The sequence below is a fragment of the Phalacrocorax aristotelis genome, chromosome 4, assembly GCF_949628215.1.
Source record: "Phalacrocorax aristotelis chromosome 4, bGulAri2.1, whole genome shotgun sequence".
Classification (NCBI taxonomy): Eukaryota; Metazoa; Chordata; class Aves; order Suliformes; family Phalacrocoracidae; genus Phalacrocorax; species Phalacrocorax aristotelis.
Genome location: NC_134279.1, coordinates 28,248,230 through 28,271,767, shown reverse-complemented (window position 1 = coordinate 28,271,767; position 23,538 = coordinate 28,248,230). Strand labels below are relative to the sequence as shown.

Genomic DNA, 23,538 nt, shown 5'->3' with positions numbered 1-23,538 from the left:
TTCCACTCATACAGCTCAGGGCAGCTGGTGGTGGTGGTGTGTGCGTGCCTGTCAGAATTGAAGCCAGAGCTTCACAGAACACATGAAGGAAGACTAAACCTTACACTATGAATTTGTAAAGGCTTCATATACTGGTTAATTTATAATGCCTGCTATGTGGTACATGTGCTTTCCCCCCCCACCTTTCCCCTTAAGGATTAAAAAAGAAGTAGCTTCTAAATATCTTTTGTAAACCATGAAGTTGATATGATCATATGCCACAGGGTTCTATGAAATATCCTGACGCAACTACCCAAGTGGAATCAATTAGTTCTCCTATCGTTGTGCAGTTTTCACACAGTAACAACAGAATTTTCCTTTTTTACAGACTTTATAGCCATATTTCCTACAACCAGTTTTTCCAAGCATAATATGCCATGTTTATTTGGTGTAGTTTTTTAATTATTTCAAAATTAAATTGCTAATAACAGACAATTATTATTATTACTACTTCATAATCAAACTAAGGGCTAGACCTATAAAGACTAGGGCTCCCGAAGCTACTGCTTTCCATAGGATTTTTCACATGAACAGATGTGAGGGAAAACAGCAGTTTTAGATGCCTTAGATGCCTGGTGACCAGATTAGTTTTTAGTGAAGCAATACACATCAGGACCACCCAATAAATGTGTAAATTTACTTGGTTGTTTCCACATGTTAATGGCATAAGGAGCCCAGTCTAATTTGTAATTTCCAGTTGTCCACTGGAAAAAAAAAAATCATAGCTCTTCTAGGCTTCTTAGTAAAAACAAACAGATAATTATACAGCCAGCGTGTTGCAGTAACTCTTAGGCAAATATCCCTAAATATCATTTTCATGATCATATTTAAGATGTTACCTCTTCTTAAACCTGAAGCACACCTATCATGTTCTCATAAATGAATGTATGTTAGCTTTTTAGAAACATGTCTATCCCACAGATTTTTTATAAACTGAATTAACAAGAGAAATCTCAGTAATAAACCCTCACATAATATATAAAAATCTAAAAGGGTTTTTCAGTACATGATACAAAAACACCAGCATAACATATCAAGTTTAAAAGTGCTTTTTTTTCATAAGGTAGAAAGCCTAAGAAGTAAACATTTTTTCCTCTCTGAGGTTTCCGACTAACTGTAAGCCATCTTCCAGTCTGAATGCAAGTAAAGGTGTCCATACAAGCTAAGGCTACCAGAAAACAGGTAAACATACACTATGACATAAAACCCCCTCTCATTTCCCAAGAGCATTTTCACATGCATATTACAATCCAGCAAAATATTTCAGTGCTCCAGATACCTGCTATGCAGAGCTGATGTCTTAACAGTAGCAGTACAATGCCAGGTGTAATCAAACCAGAGCTCACCTTTGAAAATTTCTCAATCTGGTATCCTTCCTCCATGCTGAAAGTTGTTGTCACGTTGTACCCAGTTTGCTTTCCATGTCCATTTGGCCACCAAGCCTCTACTGTAGAACTCTTAAATGTACAAGAGAGAAAGCAAGAGCAATGTGTACAAAAGCAGTATAACAAGAACATAGGAATTAATTACCACGAGTCTAATGAGTTTATGTGCCTCACCTGAGCCATGGTAACTGGGATCTCCCCAGCTGCAGCTCTGAGGTGAAAATAACTTAAAGGGAGAAGTACGGTTTTTTTCCACTGAACTCCAGGCTACTTCATCTTGTGTCCACAACGCTCCTGCCTATGCCAGGAGCATGCGTACGCATGCATGTGCATGGCTAGCTGCTACCCCTCAGCTAAGGTACACTGACAGAATATTCCTCCAAAACTCAAATACCTGTGTCAGGAGCAGACACTTCACTAGCCTCTGCATCATACCCCTCCTCTCATTGTCCCTTTTACCTATCACATACAACATTCACTATACAGAGGTGACACTTTTTAACTTCAGTAATATGTGACCATACTGACTGCTTCACTTATTGACATAAGCATATTTAAGTCAAATTATAAGTTTCACTCTTTCTTTTCAATGTTTTCTGCCTTTTCTCTATGCTTCCTAATCATGTCATTACTACTCCATAGTTTTTACAAACATAAAAACTAGGATGCCAAAATTATTTAGTTTCCTCATTTTTCTAGTCACAGAGTAATATTTATGTCTTCATTCCAGCAGTCTATTTCTGCTGCGCAATCCTATTGCCAACATTTGCCAGTTGAATGCACAACACAAAAATTGTGGAAAGAAAGCAATAATGCATGCAACCAAACAATGGAGGGATCAGCACTCAATAGAGTCATGTAAGGAGTGCCTCAGTCTTTTCAAACAAAATGAGGCCAGAGAGCAGCCCAACAATATGTTTTGCTGTAGCCAAACTTGGATGCAATCATGAATGCATCTACTAACATTTCACCTTCCCCGATACAGAATTATCATAACTGCTTGTGCAGAAGTACTAATATCTGTGTTGCACGGATACAAATGGAAGCACAAAATCAGCGTGTGCCTCAACAACAAGGGAGTGTTTGCCGGCACCTGGCACCGCTGGACTGTCTCATTGGCCACTAATGATGTCATCCCCATGCTCACCAGTAACTAATAAGCAAAATGCTCTCATGTTAGCAACACAGCACTTTGTGTGGCAATTGCAGGAAGACTGCTACACATCTCGGGTGATACGCACCACTCAAACATCTACTGACTTCACAACATAATCTGCAAGAAGCTCTCAACTAGAAATAAATTTCTGGTGAGGTCTCACTATCTAGCATGTGCCACACAAGTCTGCTGTACAGAGTAAGGCTCACTGATACATGAGAACACATTGCAAGGCTTCTCGTAAAATCAGCTGATGTGAATTCATGCAGCGAAGCCTTTTGTGTACAAAGAATAATAAAACACTGTTGCCTCTGCTCCTAAGGAAGTGCTTCCTCAAAAACTTGCAGTCATACTCCACCAACAGATTTCTTCTGAGGTTGGGGGTAGGGCAGTCAAATAAAGCAAAATAATTTTTGAAGTTTCAGACTGCAGTGCCTGTTTAAGGTAATCCCTGAAAAGGCTAAACAGAGTCTAATGATCATTTTAAATGAAACTAGGTATTTATAATTGCTCATGTAACTTGCATGTCAAACGACAACAGCAAGAAAAATCACGTTTCTGTCCTTTTATGCCTTCATGTCAAAATAAAACAAAGCACATTAGTATGCAAGTCACTGAGTGTGCACACTAGAACATAAATACCCTGCCTGCCTTTAACACTTCCACTCACACAACTGACAAGAGAACTTGAGAATACAAGCATAATGCATTCAAACTGGGGAAACAAATGCAGAGTTACACAGAAATAAAGAAAATCAGTAGACCCAGTAAAATATACAAAAGTTTGAGGGCAGACCCTCAAGCATTATTAACTGCCAGAATTGTCAGAAGCCCCCGATTCCTGCTCACAGCACATCGCTCACCCACAAATCTAACTGTGCCCTGTGGCAGTGAAGCAGAGAGCAACTCCCATGACACTGTTGGCTCCAGCAGAGAACACCATCAGCTGGGGCCGCTGCTGCGCCTGCCACGGCCCCCACCCTGCCCACTGGCCTGGGCCTGCTGCTGTAAGGCTCAGTTCTGGACGGTCAGCTCTACTAGGGCCCTGCTCTCTGAGCAAGAAGCCAAGACAAAGTTCATCCTGCTTTTTGCCACGCTGGGCTCCCTGCCTAACTCAAGACACCTACCTATTTGTCAACTAGAACAGACACACCGATTTTCTTCCTCTCTCAAGTCTATATATCTTTTCTTAATTACACCTGTGTGATAAAACTTAAGAGTTTCTTAAAAAAAAAAAACAACAAACCCGTAAAGAAAACAAACTGTATACAAGTGAAATAGTGTTGGTGAATTAAGTCTGCCACCAGGCACTTTTCCAACACCCTCTGAATGCAAGCAGACCAATTCTTTCATCACTGGGATGTATACCAAATTTATCATTTTTCAATTGAGTTCTCTCCTCATTAGAGCATCTTTTACCTCTCTAAAACTCCTCACAAGTTTTGTCTACCCAAGGAACTATAAGCCAATGTAAGGAAGTACAACTCCACAAAATTCCCACCAACCTTACTGCTGGTCAAGTTCTCTTCAGGGCTTTTTTGCTTTTATTTACCTGAAAGAGTATCTAATGAGAGGTTTGAGGAATGTTTCCTCTCTTTCCTGGGAAAGCCATGCATATTGTAGTACATTCTAGTCCCAGTCAGACCAGCAAATAGCATGGGAGACAAGATACCTACTGCCAGCTAAGGGAAGTGACACAGGGTATCCAAAGTTTATCTGCCTAAGTAGCTCATTTAACAGGCGGATGATGACGTGATCCCTTTGTTTTGCAGTAAGGGAAAGGCTTCATCATCTTTTTGACACTAAGCTACGTAGCCCCACAAACATGAATTTTTAGACAGGAAAAGAAGTGTTCTCCTATCCTGTAAGGGATACAGAACTGTTGTTAAAGTCAGGAACACAGAAAGGAAGGGGAGGGAGGCCTAAAACTGGCACGGAGGCAGAAAGACACACTGGACACCAGGGGAAACATTTTGCGGTTGGCCAGGGTTCCACAGACACCTCCTTACCTTGTTGATGTTTACGTGCAGCACAATGCTGCCTTCTCCAGGTTGAAGCTTCACACTGAATGTTTGCTGCGTTTGCAGTTTGGGAATGTTCACAGACACAAGACCTGCAATTGGCTTGGAGCTGACTACGTCAAAAATAGACTCAATTTCAAGACTCCACTGCTGAGCAGTCTTTACTAAGTGAAGGGGGAGAAAAAAACGGGGAATTTAGGAATTGTTGTTTATATACTTATTAGTTAACATGATCTCTCACCAAAGAAACAATTCAAATACCTCAGATTAAATTTAACAATTCTCAGGCTGTGTTTGAACCAGACCTACAAGGTTAATCATCTTGTTTAGTGCATTTGGTATTTGTGCTTACATTTGCTGACTCAGAAGAGAACTATGCAATATGACTTATGTTCTGTAACTCTCTCTTTTTGTCATTCAAAGGCCATTCAGTTTTTCAGAGTTCTGTACAAAAGTCAGGGACCATGACACCAGACACTTCATCAGGAAGGATTTTTTTCCCACCAACTCCCATAGACATTATATTTGCTTTTAGTCAGCACTCATATGAACATGGTACTCTTTGGGAAAGATTGTAATCACGCAGCAGTACAATCACTTTTGTTGATGAAACAAAAACAGTATTAACAGAAAATGAGCCGAATTCATCCCAGAGTCACTAGACAAAATGAATGGAGTTATTCTGGGGATGAATTGAGCCCATTGTGTCTAGACTTGACGGGCTGTATCTTTATGTCCCTTCTGCCACCAAAATGTGGTGGAGGAAACAAGTTAATGACTTGCCTGAGATCTCTCTACAGTTACCTCAGAGGGTCCTCTCCTTTACAGAACTTAGTGAATAAGGCAAGCCAGGGTCAAGGGTACTCAAGATTAATGTGTAAATTTCCCATTCACTTCAGCAGCTAAATTACCTGTCTACAAACACAGCCTGGCTAATCCTATACTTCAAATATTAGAGATGAACATCTATCTAAGCAAATGCAAATAAAACAGAAGACAAGGAAAACTAGAAGTAAGACACATTTTGTATACACAAACTACTAATCACTTTCTTTCTCTTTTCATGTATATATTCTAGCTCTCCTTCCTCCAGGAGAGAAACAGAGCTCCTTCCAGAAGCTCAGAATTACATTCAGCCCTGGCATGATTTTCACTGTCTTTTATAGAATGAAGAACAATGAACATGTTCCCAAGGTTATATTACACCCAGCATTACCCAGGGAAGACCAATGTTCAGAAATGTTGAAGGGGTTAAAGAAACACCCACCCCACCCCTCGAGGGTCAGCCATTACACCGCATTTTCCCTCCCCTCCAAGGGCATATCGAAATTCCACCCCACTCTTAACTGCATTAACTGTGGGGTCTAGGCACAGAAATCAAGAACAATGACTCTTTTACAGACTCAGTGGTCAAAAGGCAATGACACCAAATCAGATGAGCAAAGGCAGCTTAAATTCAAGTTGTTAATTTTAATTTTCAAATGTTATTATGTTTGAATACAAATCAGTCCTGGCTCTGGTTCCAAACCACTCTCTGCTGAATGAAAGAGGTTTGCTCTCTCTGCTTATTCAGAGAGCAAGACTTTACCTACCAGAAGGTGGAGTTGTGGGAATGTGGGAGGGACCAGAAAAGATTTTTACTGTAACTAAATTTTAGAGAGCACACAGAGTCTGTGCTGGGGCTTTCCATGGAAATTCCAGTCACGTTAATTCTAGCTAAGACCTGCAGCTATTTCAGGAAGCTTTAAAAGCAGCCAGGGAGTGACGTCTTCCTCTTTTATTCATACACAACTCTATTCCCAAGGGCTGAAATTCAAACCAGTGCAGAGGACTCACGTGCTAGCCTTTACTCCACTGAAGACTGGGCTCAAAAGGCAGTGAAAGCAAGCATGCCGGTGGTCTACAGTGGGGCATATTACCGTTTACAGGAAGTTTCAACAGAAAATTAACTACTTTTGTTCAGCTGCAATGAGGAGAGGAAAATCAAAGACCATGTCAAGGGAGGAAACCTGTTAGGTAAGTTAGGCGGCAGGAATGAAGGAGGCTTTCCTCTCAAATTGCAACTTTAACAAATTATCCTTGCATAGCATGACTGCTCTTCTCTCTCAGACTCCATGTTGTGTCCCAAAAACTCAGCGCTCTTGAAACTCTGCTCACTGTGCATTTGTCTTCCCAGCACAAAACTAAATTCCCATAGCAGCTTTGCCTTTGTTTTAAATGAAGTTGAGACAAAAGTGAGACATATTGGGAGTCTTGGTGAAAACACTGCCAAAAAGAAAGAAATTTTTCAAACCAGGAGAACAGGGACATACCTCAGCTATAGTACATATATTTCTGCAGTTATCTGGGGATCTTCAAGCCAAAAAGATTCTGAATTCTAATATTTTTAATCACTATTGTTTGCACTGAAGTACTGTTTCAAGACCTAAAACGGTGTGCTGTGGTAAGAACTATACACAAAGTCATAATAAAACAGTAGAACCTTCCCTAAACTGACTGTTAATTAATAATAAATTGGTTTGTATTCCAAAGGTAAAACAATAATAAAAAGTAGTAACACTTACCGAAGAAAGAAACCAAAGAAAAGTAAATCAGGTGATAATGGTTATAGGCCTCAATCCTAACATCTTTCCAGATTCCTTGAGTGGGAAAAGAAGGGCCCCAGTCCCAACTAAATGAACATTGCTCCTGGAATACAGAATTATTATGTTACAATTGCCTATTTTTCACGCAGACATTGATGTTGTGCCAGAAATAAAAATTATTTGCTATCTAGAAATAAAATATTGACAGGTACCGAAAGGATTTTCCAATTTCCATAAACCCAGAAGAGCCTACAGTATTTTTTCCTCATATTTCTTGACCAGAACTCTGCTGCTAATACTTATACCATATATATTAAAAAATTGTATTAAACATACTTGTATAGCAGAATTTTGTATTAGTAAAAGAGCAAAATACCACCTAGCCCACCACTTAAAAAAAAAACCAGTAAAGATCAAAAGCCAAGCCAGCAGGTTACTCTCAGTTCAGCTCTGTAATGTCAGTATTTAATTGCATGCCTAAAAGTCAAAGTAAGCAGAAAACTCATGGTTACAAATGTTAAAGTATTCTAAAAGAACAATATCAAATCGAAAACTCTGGGTATATCTGAAATAATTTATCCTTTATTTTTTGTTGTAACACCACAGATTAGTACAAGGAAAGAGATGTGTGTGTGTGGTGCATTTCTGTAGTTCAGTCATGTTCACTGTTTCTCCCCTTTTTATGGTTCTCTCATACAAAAACAAAGGAAACAAAAACAGGGTTGAGAAATAGCTTAGTTCTGGTTCTAACATCAGAATAACTGTCAGAATTATAAAATGCTGGTCAGGCAGAGAAGTACCTACACTGCTCTACTGCTTTCCATTTAGCTGTTTTCAAACCTGGTCAGACCTCTTGTTAACAAATCCCTTGAAGACATCTATTCAGCTGCCCTCCAAGCTTCACACAGCCCCAGCCCCCCAAAGCAAATACAATACATCTCCTTAAAGTCTTGTACAGTGACCTACAGTTCTAAATTTAGAGACTAATAACTTACAGCCGAGGCATGCTAATTTTGGCAAACCACATTGCACAAGTATGGCCTATCCCTTGCATCGCTGGAGTCAGCCTGCCTGCCTATCAAGTTGCAAAAGAGCCTTCCAGGAAGCAAGCGCTGTACCTATTTCAAGTGTAAAAACAGGGACAACACATTCTTAGAAAACAAGTCAGATTGAAAGTAATTTTCCCTTTATAAAAAGTAAACAAATGAATCACTGACAGATTGTCAGGTTTCACCAATAATATTGCAGAGACTGCTATCAGAAATCGTATGTCACAAGAACAATATGCTTGTATCACTGAAGTAAATTACCAGTGAAAAGCTTGCATTTTGCCACAAATTCCTATTAAGATTAAGATACGTTTACTGTACTTAATACTGAACCTCAAACGTATACACAGCTCTCTATTACTTTAAGGTGGTAAGCAGCCAGCTTACTTCAGCAATGTCCTAGTATGTTTGTTTACTTTTAAATGTGACATGGCTGCTGTTGTTGCCATATACTTGGAACTAAAAATGTTTCTGGAAATGTCTGGAGCAGCTTCCAAGTACAGTCGAGCAACTCCTTTGAGGAAAAGCACTAAGGTACTTTCTTACCAATTTAAAGGAATCGTTCTGTAAAGCATAAAATCATTCCTGGCCATTTTTGCTCTATAAATAAGACTACAGCTGTTTAAGTGCCTTCTTCCTTCCAAGCTCCTCTCTGGACTAAAAAACACAGTGGACTCAGAAGAATTAATCAACTTTCTAAAATGTAGTGAAAATAAAAATAGCAGCAAGTAGTAATAAAGACAATATCTTAATCCTGAAGGATATTCCCAGGACAACACGGAGTCTATCCTTCCATTAACAAACTTTAAAGGCAATCACATCCAGGTTCAGATTAACAGGATTACAGTCATTTTTCTGAGGAGGCTCTAAAACAACTTTATTGAAAATATTTACAATAATTAACAAGTGGAGACAAACATGCCAAAACCCCCAAAATGAGAAATTCAAAAATAAGGTCACCTAGCCACTGTCTCTAGCTGATGCAAGGCTATCGGAAATATATGAGATGCTACTCAAATGATAGTTTGCCTTGAGTAAGTTTTAACAGCAATGAAGCCATGTCTTAAATCAGAGTTTCTGAGCTTTACTCATTGTATATTACGTTGTTGTTTGGACTGAATATATAATTATAAACCACAGTTCACAACACCATAATAAGATGAGAATGGGTCCTCTGTTAGATAACACTTCTTGGGACATGCCAGAGCTGCCCAGAATAAATAGCACAGCACATGAGCAATACAAACACTCACAAAGCTGCTTGGCTGAGATTTTTACAGCCCTGGCAATCTACACTGGTATGCAAGTGTGAACTCTATTGTCAGCATACATTGCTAAACCCACCCAGTGGATCAAAATGTAATGATTACGCATTTCCCAATGCTATCCTGCTCTCTTAGCAGCAAGTCTCCTTGCCGACTCCTTGATGAAAACAGCCTTCTAAATGTTCTTATCACCTAAATACAAAGCCTGGCCTTCTTATGCCTCTTGTATTATCGACATGCTAGATTACAGGTTTCTGAGGGTGGGCAGGAGAAGGAAGCTGCAATGAAAAATATGCCCTACTTATAAAATGACATTGCAGGTTTCAGAATACTTCTGTAAGGACAGCACGTGGTACATTCTCTTTCCAAGCCTGAAGCCAGAGTCAGATAATTCTGCCCCTACCTTTCTGATGAAATTAGCATGGCACTCTCCTTTCTGCACAGGTGGAGGGCACTCCGGGGGAATGTTGTATGCTTTGTGACACCTGCTCTGCTCTGCTGCATATGAAATGGCTGATAAGAAACGGACTTCGACAAAATTGACCTCCTTGATCGCGCTGGTAATATCAAAGCTCTAGGTCAAGAAAACAGAAAAAAATCATTACAGCACTGGCATTTATTTATGAGATTTATAATCGCTATTTCATTGGGATTTTAATACCATACATATATTATTCAAAGACATTTGAACTACAGTCTCAACAGGCCCTCGTTTTGAAGGAAAAGAAAAGCTACTTCTTAAGCTGAAAAAAGAAAACATACCACAACATTCCAGATACAAGGAGATATTTCTGGGCAAACCACTTTCGCCATACTGAGCCCCCATTGCAGGCTGCAGCACTCTGCTTGCACACCGGTTCTTGAAGGATAAGGACGGCAAGAGAATCTTTACCCGCCTTCCTCACTTAGAACTCATCTGGAACTTTAGAAAGACACCTTGTTCCAGATCAGAAAGCTGGTCTATACAGGAGTCCTTCCAGCTCACACTGTGCTGCCAGCTTATCTACCACAAAGCACTGAGCTGCCTTTTGCGTGAATGCTGCAAGGCTCTATTTCATGCCACCTGCACTCTCATCCCCAAAATGTACAGACACACATTCTGTGGCAACACCAAATAAAGCATCTGGGGGCTTCCTCACTGGCTCACAAAATCCCCTTCAGGGTGGCTGGATAGAAGGATAATTCTTCAGTTTCAGAATTATCCTGTGCTATCAAGATAATATGGTTCCGATGGCTAATGCCCGTTTCTTCGTCACAGTGTTCGTTTGTGGCAAGCCAAGTCACAATTTTTTCCAACTTGTGAGCAGCCCCGCTAGCATTGCTTACGTCTGCAGCATACAGCAGAAGATTACAAAGCAAACAGCATCTCCCATACACAGCCTTCATAGAGTCCTTCCTGCAGACATAGCTGTCATGTGGAACAGGTGAACAAAGCACAAGTCTGGGTCACAGTAATCCTAGACTCAGTCTAATACAGTTCACCCTGGTCTTACAGTGAAGGCTGTTTCGTGAACTGTTACCATCTGAGACAGAATGAAGTTGCAGAAATAAGGGCAAAATAATATCACTCCCCAATTCTACAGAGCCTGCTACTGGCAGTCCTTTAGATAATCTCCAAATAGTAAAAAATTATTATTTCATAAAAGCTCAATAAAATTTCTATTTTACATCTGGTAAAACTAAGTCACAGAGAAACTTAAGTGATCTGTCCCAGGTCACAGAGATGCAGATCACAGAATCTAGCTTTCATGTCTCACGCCAGTACCTCTGCAATAAAACCTGCCAGAATGGTAAACACTAAGATATGAAGACACAAGATTTCCATTGTCATTCAGTTATTCCACTAACAGTCTTCCTTTAACTTTTCTTTTTTTGATTCTTTTAAGAGGAAAGCAAAGATTGTCCCTTATGCTGGTACCCAGAATAATTTTATATTTTAAAGCTATAAAACTAGTTTGAATGGTTTTGCCACTCAAAGTCATTCCACGATGAGTACTCTTACACTGACATAGGCTAAGCCCAAAAATGCAAGACAATGTTATCAAAGGCTCAATATTTAAAATAAAAAACTTTCTATAAAAAAAGGCATGGAAACACTTATAAAGTCTTTGCAACTCATGCATTTTCGTTTCTGTATTCACATGTAAACCATTCTAATACCAATTAGTAAGCAGATTTGCAGCTAATATAACAGATTTAAGCTTATGTTTTCTTGGAGCTGTGACAGATCCCAAGAAGCAAGATATATATCATTAGCTGAACTGATCCTCTTGCATGGGTCCACTCATTTAGAACAAGACACATTCACCTCTAGATCTGACCCTGCTCTACTGAAAAGTATGCTTCTCTTTCTAGCAGTTACTTGATTACACATACAGTCCTCAGGTCAACACTTTCTGCATCCAAGGATCTATTCTTCAGTGTGCTTGAATGCACTGAAAGTGCTCAGCACAAAAGGCTTTGAAGAAAAAAACAGAAGCACTCTCAGAAATAAACACATTACTTACATATCTGTTGAACATGTTGTCTGTTCTCCCAAGAGTGATATTGTTGATCAGGATCTCTGCTACTGTATCTACTCCCTCAAAAACCAAATTCACTTTCTGCCACTTTCTACAGAAGATAACACATGCATAAAAAACTGTTAGAATACCTAGAGTGAACAACACACAGGAGACAGACAATATAAAAATGTATGCCACTGTTATCTTTAGCAGCACTTGTCTCAACTACCTCCAAAAATGTTTGATTTAGTGTGGCTACATTATATCTTTAAATAGTCAAATTAAGATGACAGCTGAAGTGGCTCAAGTCTGCAACACAGCGTGTTCACATACCCACCAGACATCAGATGGGCTAGCTTCCAATTAGACTAAGTATTATCCTTCCTTAGTTGGCGATTCAGAAGTAATTTTTAACAATTAAAAAAAAGGAAAAAAGCAACTACTGAAGTGTTCTTTAGCAATAACTTTGCAGCTGCACATTATTGCATAATTTGTTTTATTAGATAAAAAAGTATTAAGCGGACTTTGAGGTGATGGATTAACTAGCAATTCTGGATCAAAGATGTCACTGAACTATTTTAGACATAGCTTTACTGCATACCTGATGTCAAAAGGCGTTTTGAATGTCCTGCTGTAAGTCCAGTTATCCAGTGAGATCCATCTGTACATCACGTCATTAAATCTATAGTACGGATCCTAATAACAGCAACAAAAAGAAAATTACAAGACTTATTTAGTAATAGTGGTACTACATGAAATACATCACAATATCCATCAGACGAGCACTTCTTATTTCAGACAGTCTGCAAATGTGAAATCTGGCTTATTTAGTTTATCCTGATATTCCTTTTCACCTTTGAAATAATATGTGAAAGCAAAGCTTTGGTAATATTTGACTTTACATATGTAGGCCAGCACTTGTTTGCTATAATCACTCATACTCAAACTAGAGGAAGAAAGATTTGTTTTTACATAAGAAATGACTGGGCTGGAAATAAAAAAAAAATCAAGACAGCTTGTGACTTAATGAGAGGAATAGAAACATGATCACCCTCATAATGATGGAGAAAGTAAGACTAATAGGATTCTAAGAGGCAAAGAAACAACATTTTAGGCCTCTAGGGACAGCAGTGAGCAAATCTCTAGAGTTTAAAATCATTGCAAATACTCCACTCATTTCTTGTCAACTAGTCTTGATGTGGTAGGGCTAAATGAAATTGTTATATTTGGAGGGAGGGAGAAAGAGAAGATGGAGAAGCAACACAGCTTGGTTTGTTGTATAAAATTAAACAACTACTTTTGAGAATAATGCTGCATTTATACCAAATATGTTCTTTTCCTTTTAGTCACACTACCCAGGAAGGATAAAGGCACAGCTGCTCTCAGCTGTGTCCTTGATCTTTTTGGCTTCGTGCTGTATTTATTACCTATGGTGGGTCACAACGTTCCTCACCTAGGCTGAAGGAATCAGTTATGTGGACCTGACCACCCACTACCTTGCACCTCATACAAAGGCAGCAGAGAGGTAGGGTGTTACCTCCCCATGTCAGACAGTTCAGAATGCAGGTAACCAGGTCAGTGACTGACAGCTCAGTTCAGTCCTCTTCAGCAGCTGCACAGCTGAACTGCTTTCCCAAACCAAAGACCAATCTCTTCTGGACTACATGACTCAAACACAGCTAAGAGAGAGCATAGTTGCATTAAGGTTCCCTTTGATATGAGTCTTCCAGAGTACCAGCACAGCTAACTATCTGCCCTGTGAATCCAGATCCACACTGAAGAAAATATGCCCAGCTTTCGTCTTCCTCTTGCTGAAGCTTCAATTTTTCTCCCCATTTCAGGAGTAATTATAGATACTAATGACAGTCTGGATTTGAAATCTTCTGAAAAACATTGTTTCATATCTCATATTTGTTTTACAACTAATAGGGTCAGGCTCTGTGAAAGAACTGTGACCTCTGTATTGGTAATACAATGTAATCTCTAAAAGTTGTCATCTTGAGCTTACCAGAAAAATTACTGAACTTCACAATATTCATACCATTACTTTTACATGCAAAACGCTTGGGGAATATATCTCAGACTTTTATTAAGATGCAAAATTTAAGGCTAATAAATGCATATTAAAATGCAAAATTTAGGCTCACAAAACAAACTCTGTTCAGATTACTGTATTGAGACAACAAAAGGCAAGCGTCAAATGTCAGAGACCATGAAAACCCACAACGTGTCCTTAAAAAGCACATATTTAACAATTGTCTTGCTTTAACATTATATACTATTTTATTTTTGATTACACTTTGGAAAATCTGCATGTTAAATTTCAAGCACTCCCACTTGTATGTGTGAAATATTTAACAAAAGTCATAAGATGCAAATCGTAAATGCACTAGCAACAGCAGGCTGCAAAGCCAAAACCAATTTGGTTAGTGGCCAAACAATCAACATCAGTGCCTCATCAAAGATCAAGACCCTGCATAAAAGAAACCTGCGCTGTTTCCCCAACAAAGCATGGATACTGAGATGTTAATGAAGAAAGACCTGATGTCTGGAGAACACAAAACTGGTTGTTTAGCAGCACAGAGAAATGTAGGAATGTTTCATCAGAGGCAGAAATCATATCACCAGATGGGCTCTTACAGCAGTTTACAAACAGAGCTGCTTCTTTAAACGTCCTCAGAGCATACTGCAGAACCTTTTCCTGAAGGGGCTTTCTTCTATATTAGTTTAAAGGCTTTAAACATCAAGAAATGCATTGACTGCTAAAATATGTCATGGAAGGTGCTAATTAACCCCTTCTGACTCCTACAAATACTGTTTCTTCCTCACAGGCATCCACCTTTTTAGATGGGAAGCTCCTACTTCTGTGTACCTTTATATAAAACTTAACAATGTACTGACATCATTGCTACATAACTAGTAAAACAGCTTATGTATCACACAGAAAAGCTGTTAAATGCTAATACTGGTTAGTCATTTTTAAGCATTATAAACGTTGCTTGTAAAATCAGTCATGTGGCAATGTCAGAGCAATGCTTTTAAGGCAATTCTCAAGGTTCAGAAAAATGCATGACCACAACAAAGTCCTGTAAGAAAGGAAAATGACTTCTCCATTACACTTGAGAGATTATTGACTTTTTCATTACTAAATGCAACAGTTTTGAGTGCTGGAAGATGTACCTATAGAAGTAAAATTGTTTGGATTTATCTGAAACAGAATTTCATCCCATATTAAATCAGCTCACATTAAAATTAAAGGTCTATTTCAGAAAACTGGATGAAAAAAGACAATTTCAAAACTCTTAAGGGCACTGGGAGAATTTGAAAGATGGTAGGAAATAGACTGCACACGTATTAAATATACTTCACAATCATTAACTCAACATGTCCCTGGAAGCAAGTCACAGAGGGGTGGAGTCAACTACAGCTATTTTTAGATCCCACCAAACATGACAGCCTTGCATTTTCCTGCTCGCTGCAATTTGGGGAAAAATTCTGGACCACTCAAGCTACCTGCCTGTTCTCTGCTCCCAACTTCAATGCTGTAAGCAAGCAGCAAATCACCTGTTAAGATGAGGTAAAAAGCCCTGCTACAGAGCATCAAAAGGAAGCAATTTCCAGTTCAGATAACAGGACATCAGCAGGACTTCAAAAGCCCTGCCAGCACTAAACCGAAGGCACTGCCAAGCGGCTAGATGGAAGCTCCTCCTTGCAATGATTTTAAGGGACATTGAAAAGCAAACAGCATCTCCTGCTAATCAGGAAACGGATGAGACATGAACACATCATAAGTGAGGCTCAAAGCCCAAGTGAGTGAGCAGTGCCAGGCACACCCTAGTCCCATGAAGGGCCAGCTTCAGGCCCCCACGCAACTGGGAGTCCAGGGGAGCACAGCACAAACACCTGAATCACACTAGACAGTACCTGGATTCAGGCGGAAGATCAGCATGTAAAATGAAGTGTAATAAAAGGAACAAAAACCAGATTCCTTTGCCTTACCCAACTTTTGTTACGATCTAATTTAAAACTGCTTTGCATGCTCTTCTCTCAACTCTGCTGATATTTTATAATGTACACTGTAAGAAAATCCTGCTGATTGAACAGATTACCAAATAAAACTTGCAAGCGATGTTTCATAATTTACACTTTAATGATCTTGCTGTTGCCAACTTCAGACTGGCATCTACATCCACATACTTCTTGATAACTCAAGCGATAGCAGTGAGGACATTTATACAATTTTCAGCAAGCCCAGTTTCACATATTTACAGTTTGAAGTCAAGCTGAACTAACTAGCAATTAATAGATTGTATTCATAGAATATGAGTTTTGGAGGTTCATCCTGAAGTGATTCATTTTCAGTAGTTACTCTAACAAAGCAGTAAACTGAATGTCGCCTTACGCTTAACTATTCCATCAATGAATGCCATAACCTGTTAGAACCACAGGGTACCCGATGCAGTTTTTCCCTGGGTTGCTCTAAAAAATCTAAGTTACGATGAAGTGTCAGAAAATACGCAACAACACATTTTATACAGGTGCGGAACAAGCTACAAAAAAATACACACTATTGCACAGAAATATCACCTGAGATACATAAGCTTCTGCTTATTCTCATACATTTTAATATCCCGGTACGACCAAGACCACGGGAACCTTCTGTGTGAAGTGCATGCCCTTGCTGTACAATGGGGCAGAAACTGCAGTGTTATCCAGCCCCTACATTAGCATGACAGTTGCAGGCCCCCCGTAATAGTTCTTTACAAAACAACGTGAGAGCTAGTAAGACAAAATAGCCTTTCTGTATGAATGCAAATGGCTGGCAGATGAGAAAATCCAGCTACAATAGCTATATTCATCAGAATTGAAATTTTATAGGTGTCACCTGCCAGCAGAAATGGCATCATGCAGTACGTGGACAGTACATGCTAGAGGACAACTATTTCTAGCAGAAACATTTAATGCACAAGTTACCTACTGATACATACTGCTTAGCAGTACTGTGCCTGAAAGAAACTACTATGTAGTAGTACTAGTAGTTAAAAACTAAAGTTTCAGCCAAAATGGTTTCTGCAAATCTTCTTTTTCCAGAGACATAGGGTTAGCAATAGACTTGCAACAAGTTTGTGAAATGTCTGTGTTTATGCCCAAGCTTTGCACTAACTTTATTCAAGGCACTATTACCCTTGTTCATGTGTATTTCTCATGGCCTTTTCAATTTTTACATGTAAATATTGGTAAGAGCTAGAGAGTCATAATGAAATGTTATTAAGAGAACCCAGCCAAACATATACTCTGATGCTATCTCCCACCCTTAGAGCTTTTATCATAGTTAATCCAGCATTTGAACCACATTGGTTGATCGCAGAAGAAAATAATACTTCAGTAGGAAATTCAAAAGTATCTTCCCCAAGAGCATTTTCTAAGATACGTGCATTTGGTGCATTCAGAAAGATTTGCCCATCCAATGTATATTTTATAAGCCAAAGAGTAAAGACATCTCTAGAACCAGGATCCAGAGAGATGAGTAATGAACCCTCAGTGTCAGAGAGATGTCCTTCAATTCAAATGTATGGCCTGCACAGCAGACTAAAGTAAGGCTACAGACATGCAATCAGCTAGAGCATCCCTGGGCAAAAACAGTTCGGACATCAACCTAAATTTGAAAGGAACCACACAACGATAAATAAGTTGCTTGCAGCCTACTCTTACAATCTAAGCCACAATTTGGAGGCTAAATAACCAGCACCTTGTTCTTGCTGCCCTCTTTCCATTCATTTATGAGATGCCCACTCACGTTGTGGGTATATTAGTAGATAGTAGATAGATAGATAGATAGATAGTAGGTCTAGATCACAGTAGACCCTCCCAAATTTTGTTTTACATTTCTGTTATGGGTGCTAACCAGTGAAAAATTCACAAGGAAACAGAAGCAAAGGATGCAGTGCTAGTTGCCATTTGCAAATCACACAGAAAAACAGTGCATAGATTTCACTAGATTGCTGAACATACAGGTCTTGCTATCCAGAATAATTTCGTTCCCACTAGCTTTGGTCTTCTATTTCCTCGTACAGCTTTTCAGACCAATCTTCAGTTTTGATTACAAGCCATAAGCTTTTGGATTGCTGATCCAGTGACAATTTCAGTAGGATGAATACAAATCCTACGCACAACAGCAAAGAGCAAAAGGAGCAAACGAAAAAATACTCAAGACCAAAGCTTCTGTATTTAGGCAACTATAACAAAGCTCCTAATTCTACACTTGACACAACCCCAAAAAGGGCTGATTGCCAGGGATAATGAGCACTGAAGAAACAGAGCAACCAGTACTCTATGCCTCTAAAATTCAGGCTGTGTGGGTGCTTTTCTATAAATAGGAATATAGGAATATGATTTTAGACAGCTGTGTTTGAAAACATTTAGTCATAAGCATTTTCACTGCAATGAAGAAATCTCAGGACAAAGAACTGAGCCACACTTCACAGCATGAAGCCACACATTGCAATAACGTCACTGACTCCCTCCAAACCACCGAGGTTTGCTGCTTTGCAGAATGCTGTAACTATGGTGGCAAGGATTGATTACATTTAACGCTGTGATAGATTTGAAATCTGCTAAGGCTGCTCCTGTATTTTGGTATTTTCTCCATTCTATCTTCTAAACAAAACATTATTTGAAAACAATTTAGTTATCCTGGTGCAAATATTTGTATGAACTCTTCTTTCTGTAAACTGGGCTTTGCTAAACTGAGTAAGAATGGGTTTAAATTGATCTTAAGTTACCTGTACACACCCATTCGTCGAAAAAAGTTAGCTCATTTTGAGCTTGGAACTAGGCAGACACCAGCCAGCTCCAGTCCAGAGGTCAAGCAACCACACTAGCGAAGTATTTCAGTTAACTCAGCTCCTCGACAGACGGTACCAATTTAGCAACAGTTTCCAGACTACAGCAGGTTCATACCCGGCCATATCAGCACGTGTTTGGAGCAAGTTCATACTTGCATTCACATAAACATGTTCTAAGTGTCCACAACCAACCATCATCGATTTAATTAGCCAAGCACCCATCTACCCATTAGCCAGACCCATGCTGCTGGCCAGCAGGCTGACTAAGCTTTCACACCTCTGTGCAGGCTTGGGATCCTGCCCAGGCACATGAGAGTTCATGATCGCAGCCTCATTTCCAAAAATCATTCTGCTGCTTAAAATGACTAAAAGTACAAGTCAGTTTACAGCAATGCAGCTACATTAGAAGTCGCATTTTCTCACTTCATAAGAGTACATAATATGAGTAGTTAAATGTGAGTCTTTCATTATGTCATTATCTCGCGTGCATGAGTCAGTGCATTGGTCACAGTTTCTCCGGAATGATTATTCACACTTCTTCAGAGCAACACCTCCCAGCACAGCTGAACATCTGAGGCATTCAGTTTATCTTACACACTATTGCATGGGAGAAACTGGCACTGTTCTCTCCACTGATCCTCCATATATAGTCTACCTGCCCACTGCACTTTTTAAAACTTTAGAGAAGTCATTTTGAAACCGTAATTGCATATGTTCAAAATGTCATGTCACTTAGCACACAGATGTTGAAACAACAGACCTTCATGGCTCAGCTTATCCCTTCTTAGTGTATTTACTTTTCCAATGTTGACTATTTCTTTTATCTGGCAATGACACTCTTTGGAATCTATTATTAGTTCTGGGACTCCCAACCTATGCCAACACAGAATAATGCTAAAATTATCCTCCCAAAGTGGCGTCACTTTCTCCTTATACCACTCTAACGTTAGTCTGAGCAGAGCAGGATAATAATCTGAAGAATAAATCTAGGGAATAGAAAACATAAAACACATGCATCCAGAATGCATTTTTTAAATAAATGCTGTACAAGAAATGCAACATTGGGCACACAGTAAATACAATATATAGTCACATCTGATATACTCAGACAACGTATGAGAGTACTTCACGTTTTCTAGCACAGAAGTGTATCAGTTTTATAGATTATTTTGTTAACTTCATTGTTGTATCTCTTTTCCTTTTTCCAGGTGCATGTTTCACTTTCCACATATTTCCTTTTAAAAAAGACATCCTATTTGAACGATGACCCAGTTAGTGCCATGTTTCTTGTCAGGTCTCGGTGCCAAGCAGCTTATGCTGGTATCAGGATACTTTGCTACCAATCTACAACTGCAGTTTTGATCACCTGTTCCAGAAAGCAGTCACTATGCTTGCATAAATCTAAAACCTAAAAGCGTCAATAATAAACAGAAGTAGCAAAGCTTCTTAAAAGTGTTAAGGCAGGAACTAGTCTTTTAAATGTAGCAGTTTTATACTCATGTTTCAAAATATACTTCCCTTAGGCAGCACGGGATTATAGTCTCAATTGATGTGCTCTGCAAGTGTTAAAAGGATTTTTGTAATGGACTGAAATGCCTGAAATCCCTAGACTTCTTGCATCAGCAAGTCAAAGTTCAGCAGCGTGGGTTTAGCTTTTCATTCGTTTGAAGTAATACTGCAGGTAAACACGACTTACATGCTGTGATGTTATAGGTGTCTGGTGTCAGCATCTTGGTTCCATGTCAGAACCACAGAATCTCATGCACTGCAGCGCACGGGCTTGCATTTGTACCCCTGGCCCAGTCTGGGGCTGCTCTGCCGTGGGTAACCTCCAGTTACCCACCTGAGGATACTGCAGCCACCAAACTCTTTGCCACTCGAAGGGCTAAGGAGACAAAGTCTGGCTGCTGCACCAGCAACGCTAGCAAAACCTGCAGCGGTTGAGGCAGCTGCCGGGATAGAGCAGTGTTCTGGGGGTTGAGGGGGCTGCCTCTAACCGTGCTTCAGGACATTTGACACGGAGGGCTGGACTTTTTTGCCCGTTACGGCAGGCTGCCCGCTTCGGAGCGGCACAGCGGGCGCTCGGCCTCTCCTCGGGCGCTCTGCCTGGCTGTCCCCACCGCGCCCCAGGCACGGCCCCAGCGCCGGGACGCCGTCGAGGGCGAGGGGAGGTGGCCGGGCGAGGTGTGCCGGCGCGCCCGCCTACCGTACCTGGATGATGCCCCGGCGGTGCAGGGCGGTGTGCACGCAGCCCGGCACCTCCCCTCGGAGCACCACCGAGCCGTTCCCGTTTCCCAGCCGCCAGCTCCCCCGCAGGCTGCGCACCTCCGGGCCGCCCGCGGCCGAGGCGCCGGCCCTGCCCGCAGCCGCCACCAGCAGCAGCAGCAGCAGCGGCGGCGGCACAGCTCGGCCCATAGCGGCGGCGGCGGCGCCCGCGCGCCCGCCCGCGCCTCAGGCCGCCTCACCGCCACGGCCCGCGGAGACGCTGCTGCGGGAGGACGGACGGACAGACACACAGGCGGCGGGGAACGCGTCCTTAGAGGGCTGGGGCGGCGCTTCGGACCTTTGGCGGCCGTTGGGGGCGGGCGCGCGCCGCCTCACGGGGCCACTCAACGGTCCGGCTGTAGGACGGGAAGGGAAGATGGCGCTGCTACGGGAGAGCGAGCGCGGCTCCCCCTCGGGTTTCCCGTCAGCCGAAGCGCGGCTCCCCCCCGCCGCTGGCGGCTGAGGGCAGCCCGCCCAGTACGGCCCCGGCAGCAAGCGAGGGGGCCGGGACCGCTTTCCCGCCCCCTCCCCGGCTGAAGCCGTGACGGGCAGTTGCGCACGCACCCCCGCCCCCCCCCCCCCAAGCGGCTATTGAAGTAAGTCGGCAGGACGCGGGGAGAGAAAGGCCCACCCAGCCGGGCAGATGCATTAACAGCAGAAAAATGTTTCTTCCTTCTAACAAAAAACCCACCCAAAAAACCTCTGGTTTTTTGCTCCAAGAAGAGACACAGTGGAACACTGATAATAGGAGCAGTATAAGGTTACAAATCTTTCAGATGTAGTGAATTTACTTAGAGCTCTAGAAAACTGCAGTGAAGGGGGAGGAATGAGGGGAGAAGAGCTGTGACAACACTGCAACAGGTACTTTCAGTATTGGCTCCCTCAAGTCATGAGATCTTCTTACATGGCCTCACACTTCCACCTCCCTCTTTCCCCATAAAATTAGAGGCATATAAAACCAGAACAAACGTCATGAACATCTAATTTAAAAAGTACTCTGCTTTCCTCATAAAGCAGTGCTAAGCACTGTTGCTGTGATGAGTTTGTTCACCTGCAAAGGAGCAGAAAGGTCAGCTCCAAAGAAACAACCTGAAGTATGGTCTCCAAACCACACTGTACCTTTCCTTCATGCCCTCACCTAGCTTAATCCCTTCAGTCACAGCCCCAAACCAGGAATTAAAGCAACAAGTGTTTAAATAGTTCAGTGGAAGGAACAAAAGGCAATCAGCAGCCTGAACTACTCTTTTAACGGGTAGCCAGCCACCCCCGGTGCAGAGGGGTTTAAATCACCTCTGTGAATTGGAGATGTTTCACACCATGGCATGGCTGCACTTTGTCTGGATGTTCCTCCAGCTGAAGCTGTACAGCAGGTGGAAAAAAGCTCTGAAATCCACTGAATCTCATTTCACAATATAGAAAAGCGCTCAGACTTCAAAGACTCTCACAATTACAAGAGTGACTAGCCCATGTACCTTCCAAAGGTTGCAACAGCACAAAACAAAGGAATATCTAAGAACATTCAAGGCTACATTCCCTGTATGGCTGCTCAGCTGTGAGCAAATTAGAAAGCAGTTGCTTTTCTTGTATACAAATGATTTATTCCCTCACACAGTTCAACTTGACATTGAAAATGCTAATTTCAGTAGCCACTCCACGACCTTAGCTTACAGTTTGTAGCATTTTGGGGTGGGTTTTGGGGTTGGTTTTTTTGGTGGTGGTTTTGTTTGTTTGTTGGGGTTTTTCCTGTTTGTTTAGTTTATTCTTAAAGCATAGTTGATTAAATTAATGTTCCATTTGGATTTGTGTAATTTTTACTTGAACAAGGTCAGAATCTTGGTCAGGCAGGTAATTTGCTGTCTCAGAATACAATTAAGTGAGAAGGTGAAATATGCTTAAAAAACAGAAGATCTTGCAAATTCCTTTAAAGAAGTAATGCTAGCAGTAACTTATTTTCCTATTACTATATGATTTTTTTTCTTTTACCAGAAGAGTCGAGCCACTGTGCATACAAAGAAAGCAAACTAACTGCGTATAGGTGCATACATGTGATTCTGCATAGAAATGCAGCCAACCAGTAGCATTCAAAGAAACCCCAATTAACTGCAGGACTTTATTGATTTTTTTCCATTTCTGTCCTTATGTTTTCTTATTGTCTATAGACTGTAAAATCAGAGGAGGAAAGAATACATAAAGCACCTTGGGATGCTAAAGAGTTAATTTGTTGAACAACATATATGCAACTCATACACCAAATCATATAAGACTGAAGTGTGACTGACACCAACACACACTGCCGCTCCTGGTATGCAGCACAGAGTGCAAGAGCGAACTCCAGACAAGAATAGGGATACCAGAGTTTTGTTTTAGTTCCTGGCTTTCACACACCTAATTCAGCACACCATAAAAATCCACCCCAGATAAGTC

General features: G+C 40.9%; 1 protein-coding gene across 1 annotated transcript in view; it reads right to left on the bottom strand.

Annotated features, from left to right (window-relative positions):
• The window catches only part of MANBA (mannosidase beta), a 47,177-nt gene extending 25,783 nt beyond the window's left edge, over nt 1-21,394 (bottom strand). The window contains exons 1-7 of the mRNA XM_075090740.1: nt 21,061-21,394; nt 12,606-12,700; nt 12,008-12,113; nt 9,904-10,074; nt 7,166-7,289; nt 4,590-4,765; nt 1,386-1,496 (exon numbers count right to left, since the gene is read on the bottom strand). Coding sequence (XP_074946841.1) covers nt 1,386-1,496; nt 4,590-4,765; nt 7,166-7,289; nt 9,904-10,074; nt 12,008-12,113; nt 12,606-12,700; nt 21,061-21,264 — 987 coding nt within the window. The 5' untranslated portion in view covers nt 21,265-21,394. The remainder of the gene's footprint in view (nt 1-1,385; nt 1,497-4,589; nt 4,766-7,165; nt 7,290-9,903; nt 10,075-12,007; nt 12,114-12,605; nt 12,701-21,060) is intronic.
• Nucleotides 21,395-23,538: the final 2,144 nt, after the last annotated feature.